General features: G+C 40.9%; 1 protein-coding gene across 1 annotated transcript; it reads right to left on the reverse strand.

The window, feature by feature from the left end:
- Positions 1-3961: 3961 nt before the first annotated feature.
- Positions 3962-6409, reverse strand: cep20 (centrosomal protein 20). The gene is made up of 4 exons (XM_076294841.1): positions 5944-6409; positions 5248-5445; positions 4996-5080; positions 3962-4877 (listed from the first exon to the last, which is right to left on the reverse strand). The coding sequence occupies exons 1-4, from the start codon at positions 5969-5971 to the stop codon at positions 4760-4762; spliced, it is 429 nt and encodes a 142-aa protein (XP_076150956.1). The 5' UTR covers positions 5972-6409; the 3' UTR covers positions 3962-4759.
- Positions 6410-7187: the final 778 nt, after the last annotated feature.

Here is a 7187-nt window from a genome sequence, read left to right on the forward strand (position 1 = left end):
CGAACCCCCACTGAGACACGGTGAAGCTCCAGACATGAAGCTCCTGACACAGCCAGAAGAGTCAGTGACTGTGACTTTTATGGGTGCCCTAACTATTATCTCCTAGAACTTCAGATGTAAAGGGCATAACGTTGCTTGTCAGTAAGTTGGGATCCCAGCTGTTAAAGAGAGAGATCGGCCATCAGGGGAGATGAGTGGGCGTGATGGAGACTCCCTAGATTACATATGTTCTAGGAAGGCAAATCCCACAAGCCTTGTTGTGTCCCCTATCTTTACGCAAATCACATTCCTCCACATCCACCCCCCTTAAAGCACATTCCCACAACTCTCCGTTTCTCTTTAGTTGAGCTTCCTATATAAGGACAACCTCCTATTTTGTCCAATAAATCACGCTGGCAATGGTCGATGTTTCCAGGGAACAAGGAGAGATTGGTATGCTCACAAACTCCATGACAGTGGCTGAGGTGGAGACGTCCAAGAGCACAAAAAGGGGGCTGGAAAGAGAACCCCGTCTCTGGCTCTGGTCAGTATCAAGAGCAGCTACCGATGGGTGTGGAGACAGGATGGGGAGAGACCGGGAACCTAGAGAAGGACAGGGGGACAGAGAGAGAGGGGGGGGGGAGAAGAGAGGGAGAGGGAGGGAGAGAGAGAGAGAGAGAGAGAGAGAGTAAGAAAGAGAGATAGCCAGGAATAAGAGAGGAAGATGTGCAGTCCCTGCATGGGCTGTGTTGTGCCATATAAGGCCAGTGGGGTCTGCCAGGAATCTCAGTAGCATTCTGCATTGGAAGGGCTAACCCAAGCGCTCAGGACCAAGTGACTTTATATGGTGCACCAGCAATAGCATTGTTGAAACAAACAGGCTACCACTAACATAAGGGTAGCTTTTCATTATTTACTCAAACCCCCTTTTAAATGCTCGCTGCTATAAAATCACAAGCGCCATTGTTACAGATGGTGTGTTCCAACATTCACATGCAAACATTCAGCTGGTCGGACAACATTCACATGGAACAATGACAAAGGCCTTATGCAAGACATTTATGTAAAATAAATAACTTCTGAACCATCCAACTCAAACCTGCAATCATCTGAACCATCTGTGTAACATGGCAAGGTGAGTGTGAGGGGTGGCATCATAGGATCCACTGTATAAGCAAAGTGGACAGAAATATTTATTCTCAGTGAAATAGGTGTATATAAACTTCACATGATTATCTGAAAGAACATAATCTTCATCTACAAATTGGTTGTTCCGTAGGCCTTTTAACATAATTTAACGATCCATCACTTATATTCTTATTTAGAATCACACCTTGCCTCAAACATAACTATTGACCGAGTTCTTTTTTTGGCCATGAACCTTGCCGTGGCACTCGGAGCCTTAGTGGAAAAAGGCTGGAGAGGGCTGGAGCACAGGAATGCAGAGGCGCGGGTCATCAGCTCGTCTCCGTCGGGCGGCCGCGTCAGCACAGGTTGGAGCTGTTCCATTCCCAATGCGGAAAAGAGAACAGAGCCCTTCATCACTGAGCTCACGATTACGCTCACGTTTTCTCTCCACAAGGATAAAGGATCACCTGAACCAATCACACACTGGACTCAGATACATCACATACTGAGCAGGACACAAGAGTGGAAGTGGTAGTCTAACTAAATGTTTTGATTTGATTATTTAATGAGTATAAATGATGCTGTAGTTACATGGAGCTGCTTACCCGGCACCTTGTCTAAATGTGCTCCAGAGACAGAGACCCATGCTAGTTCTGCTTGCCTGTTTAGTCCTGAACATAAACACAGCACTAGCTGTTATCTAGATTACCATATGAGGTGCTGAAAATGACAGTTAGGAAGTTTAATGACAGCATTCGTATATTAAAATAACATACAGGAATGGGAAGGTTTGATATGTAAATGATGTGCTCTGTGAGATATATAAGCTCTAAGATGTGCTCAGTGACAACACAGAAGAATCAGGGTTTCATGACAATGTCATCATGTTGAATGTAAATGAGAGCAGGGTCCCTGACCTCTCCTCTAAACATCATTAATGCATTTCTCACTGATTGCACAAATTGCTTCCTGATGCTAAGCATTTCTTGCATTATTATGGCACTCACTGTAATCAGTGACTTGAGTTATGGGCAGGTCTGTGCTCTGCATGTTTTTTGTTGCTGTGCTTTGCATTGCTGATAACAAACTGCAGAAGGGAAATGGTCACTTGACTAGCTGGGAAGGTCTCACATTAAAACAAAAGTGGAATGTGTAGCGTTACCTGTGCATGCAGACACTGCACCAGGGTTTTGATGTAAATGCAACCTTTGCACATAAAAACACGTCTGTGAGAGGCCGAGTGACCATGAAGTCAGTTTGTTCAAGCGTCTGGTATTTAACCAAGCATATTTCCAAATGAAACGAGAATCTAATTGTGTCAAGTGGTGTTGTTTGCTTTACCCTTCAACACTCATGTAATTTTTTAGATATACAATAATTACTGAGATATGCTTCGTTCAAAATATGTTGTCTGAATTGTTTTCCTATCTCTGTGTCCCTAGATGGAAACACTGTCAAACGACATGTTTATGGATAGATTTGACCTCACTGTAATGTCATGGTGCGGTAATTTAGGCTCTTGACAAACACCACTCATATTTGAAACTGTCGCTGGTTAATAAGTGTTACCATACTTAACCGACTGTAACCCTGATATGACTGCTATATGTACACACACACACACACATTTCCACATATAAAATATCATCAAAAGCTAGGGTTCGAAAATCTGATCTATGCACACACCAGGATTTTAGATTATTTGCACCATTCCAGTTTTAATAAAACTCTCAAGCAAAGCTTTGATAGGACTGCTGCTTGAAGTCTGTAACCCTGTGGCATGATTGAGACAACTGGTTTATTACATCTACCATCAGTCTCTGGGAGATAAGAATGCTGAACTTCCATTTATGGAGCACAAGGAAATGGAGAACATTTAGTATGGGGCACACAAAGATGTGTGACCTGTGCTAATTTGGGCCAAGAATATGTTTAGCAACTCAATATGGCTTATTCTTAGCAGATGTGGAGGTGGGGTGGGGACTTCACACTGCTCACATTACCCTTTTAAAAACAAAAACACATTTAAGAACAAAGCACATTGGGAGACACGTTTTCGTCTCAATCTTGTGCATATCAACCTCTCCACTATTATGATTCAAACAAACATCATCAAATGCATTAGTTACAGAACACCGGTGGTCTACTACTGTATGGTAGTCTTTGGTGAGAAGGGTGTCCTTATACAGACACAGTCGGCGCTGTCTCCCAGTATTTGGCAGGTGAGTTATGGCTGCTATTCATTCACAAGGGTAGGGGGGATACTGTGCAACACGGCACATGCACGTCAGTGGGAATACTATCAGTCGAGGGTGCAACTAGCGATTATCTTGATAGTCAATTCATCTGACAATTGTTTTCTCGAATAATTGAGCATTTGTTTAATCGATAAAATGCCAGAACATGGTGACAAAATGTTAATGAGTGTTTCCCAAAGCCCTCAGTAATATATAATATGTTCTCAAATGCTTTGTTTAGTCACACATGCCATATATATTTAGTTTACCATCACAGAGGGTTAAGTAAAGCAGAAAATTCAGAATTCAGAGGTAGTTTCTTTAAATGACATAAGAAGTGTACATCAGAAGGTGCATCTTAATAAATGAACTCCTCATTCAAAGATCATGTGCACCTCTGAGAGTGTTTGTTGAGAGATTGCAATTGCACTGTAATCAGTAATACTGCTGCCACCACGTGGCGACTTGTAAATCTCACTTTGTATTACCCAATACTTCCTGGATGTATTTGGATTTTAGATACCTTATTTAACAAAGACCAATAGAAAGAGGTGATTATCTGACATTTACTGAAGAAAGTGCAATTAATCTATTCCAAGACAGGATTTGCAACCATATAATAAAATTAAACTTTAATCAGCAGGTCAAATAGTTCTTCATATATTTGCAGGCCAAATTTTACATGCAGGTAAAGATCTATGGTAACAAATGGAATGTTTACAGTGTAGAAAAAAACAGGTTAAACATTCATGGAACATTTATCAGTAAAGCGCTATTTAGACCTATGCCTGCTTTTAAGATCCACTTTCTTCGCTCTTACCAACTCCTGAATATATTTAGGATCAGTTTTTATACACACATACACAGATGAAAAAGACGGTAAAAAAAAGGATTGGTTATATCTGAAAGGATCCAGTGTATTAACGCTACATCATTATAGAGGGCACTTTTCTCCACAGTAATCGGTGAATTAATTAATGTGGGCCATTTCCTCTACAAACTCCAATCCAAAATTAAATATTCTGGTAACAGAAGAAACTTTTTGCAGACAGCTCATTACTTATAATTATCCCCCAAAATATTAGTGGGACAGAGACTGTTATCTATTTTGAGTGATCCTAACTGTTTAAATTTCTTATTCATAATAGTAGGCACTGAAAACATGAAATATACACAAGTGTGTCACCTGTTATATACAGAATAATTTCAGCACATGTCTCAAACTCGGAATATTCTGAGAGAAAAGCACCATCCTGGTAAGTATTCTTACCCCAGCTGTAGTGGCTAGTGCCAGTGCAAACATGCATTTCAACATGGTTGGTGTCAAGAGTCAACCCTAATAGGTTGTGGTCTTACCATAATACACAGGCCTGAGATTTCAGTCAACAACTGGCCTCAATAGCTACATGTACAATTCAGCAGTCTTTGGTGTTTGGCTTTTGTGAGGTCAAGGGGGCAGCATTTCTGAGAAACAATTTGTCCTTAGTCTCTCCACTTTGAAGGAAATGTGACAGCAAGCCATAGAGAAGCGGCCTAAGGGAAAACAAATGTGGGACTTCATGAGTAGAGCTAGGCCTTAGGAGGAAGAGTTTGGGCCTATGATAAATTTGTGTCAACATAGACTTGGAGGTCAAGGTATGGATATACTTACAATGTCCTTGCACTTGGGTCCTCCACAACGTTAAGTTCATTTGCCACAAACTGCCTATCTAAAGGAACTTCAGGCTGACCGGATTCTGTAAATTCATAAAGGCTGTATTAATATTTAACAACTCATTTGCCACTACAAATTAATTTCAGCTTACGTCGTCACGCAATAGGCCTACTCATCATGGGTTCTGAGACTCTTTTGTTGTTGCATGCCATGCACAGATAAATTGTCTGGCAAAATAAGTTTAGTTACCTGCCGTCAGTACTGAAGCTGTGTAGTGATACTTGTTGAATTCCAAATACTCGCGGATGAGCTCATTGATAAGAAGATTTTCATGTGACAGTGGAGGCCGTGGTTCACTCTGGTCGTCCAATGCACTGAACACCTCTGCTCGAATCCTCGCTTTCAGCTGTCCCAATACTCCACGAGCTTCAAGAGTTTCCCTGAGCGCTTGAAACAATTTGACGAGACAAGCTAACGTTAGCTGCTACTGCAGTTGTTTAGTAGACTTCACAAATATGACCATTTTCGCTAGTACCAAGCTAATGTTAACGCATGTTATGATATGAGCTAGCACAAAGCTAAAATTAACCTTTCAGTTTCATCTCCGTTGCCAGGTAACGTTAACATCTTCAGCAACATAGCATGGATTTTCCAGTTAACGTTAACTTCAGGAGGAGAAACCACTGATCCCAAAACAACATGTTGCTTTTGATAGCAAAGATACTTGATCCACTGTTTTTAGAAACCAGTGATTACTCCTGGAGTTACCTTGACAAGCCAGTAACGTCAACCTCGCTTCATAAAGAGTTGCATCTCTCAGCTGCTTCCTAACTAGCAAGCTAGCTTTGACCATAGCACTACGTTAGCGTAGTAACGTTAGCTCTTGTAACTTAACGTTAAATACTTAAGTGACACACTAAATACCTGTTACTAAGTTATACTCACCACATTTTAACTCTGTAATTGAAGCCATTATAACAGTTGTTTTTTTGTTATTAAACTCTGAAAGAGTAGAGAGGATTAGCAAAGAAGCTGCTCCCTTTGCTGTAGCTGCAGCAGCTAGCTTCTAGTCTCCTCCCCACTTCAACTTTCAGACACAACACAAGTGTGGGTCAGGTCACCTAGCCACCTAGTGGATGACTCTGGGCCCATCGCATTGTTTATTATTGGCCATCAAATTGCCGTCAAAGGCCGTCCAATTGGCGAGTTCAGTCCTTCAAAATATCCTGTCTGCTCTGTCTGTTGCTCTACTAACTTAGGGCCCTATCATGACATTCTAAAGTGCATCGTCACTCGTCAAAAGTCTATTCAAATTTAGTAGGATGTCCAGTTCACATTGGGAGGGGTTTCGTTCTCAAAAGTGGAGCGCATGGCGTAACAAGGTGTTCCTAGGTCTTTTAATCAGTCATATGGGTGTGTTTGGGGCGTAACATCATTTTAAACCAATGAGAATGACATCTGTCATTCCCTTTAACGGCGCAACGCGCGATATGTCAAATAAATGCATCGGTATTTTCCCCTAATCACTTTTAACCTTCATTACCAATTTGCAAATGATGGTGAATAACTACTCATCATGAGATGTACAGTATCTCGTAATATCTTTATTTTAATTATGTTTACCATTGTAATCGTGCAATTTGTAATGCTTTGCATGGACATGCGCTGGTGTGCGTTCATGAATGATAGAAGGATGGTGTGTGCACCTGCCAATATGACTGTTGACATGCGCTCTTAAAATAGCATATGAACAACTCGCCATTGACTTCTGACCAGGTTTAGGTGGTGTATGATAGCGATTTTTAGACAAACCGCCAGGTCCCTCCCTAGGTTGTTAATTGCCACACCCCTGGGCGCAATGCTTAAAAAATAAAGGTGCAAAATAACGAATTCAACTTCGCGCAGGTGAATAACGAACTTTACGCCATGCGCTGGTGACCCAAAATACAGCCCTTAGTCTAATCTGTAGTTCCACAAATAGATTATCATTGATTAGCCTGTTCTGCAGCAAGGTCTATCTCCCAGTGAACTAATCAAAATAAATTATCAAAAGCCAGACACTAGGCAATTATATTATGCATATCAGATTAAGCTCATTATATAAAAAAAACACCTTAATTCACAAAATATTTCCAAAATGTTTATTTGTTCCCCAGATTATTAAAAATATAAACATGAGGAAATGTACA

This window comes from Alosa pseudoharengus, unplaced genomic scaffold, assembly GCF_046254945.1.
Source record: "Alosa pseudoharengus isolate Yale_2024_CS ecotype anadromous, Long Island Sound unplaced genomic scaffold, YU_APseudo_1.1 YU_APseudo_1.1_scf_1, whole genome shotgun sequence".
Lineage (NCBI taxonomy): Eukaryota > Metazoa > Chordata > Actinopteri > Clupeiformes > Clupeidae > Alosa > Alosa pseudoharengus.

What these genes read in the sequence shown, in the direction of transcription:
- cep20 (XM_076294841.1), bottom strand. Translation starts at nt 5,971, where the DNA reads ATGGCTTCAATTACAGAGTTAAAATGTG. An exon ending in AATTACAGAGTTAAAATGTG is followed by an intron (nt 5,446 to 5,943) that starts GTGAGTATAACT and finishes AATTGTTTCAAG; the next exon opens with CGCTCAGGGAAACTCTTGAA. An exon ending in GACCCAAGTGCAAGGACATT is followed by an intron (nt 4,878 to 4,995) that starts GTAAGTATATCC and finishes GTTTTCCCTTAG; the next exon opens with GCCGCTTCTCTATGGCTTGC.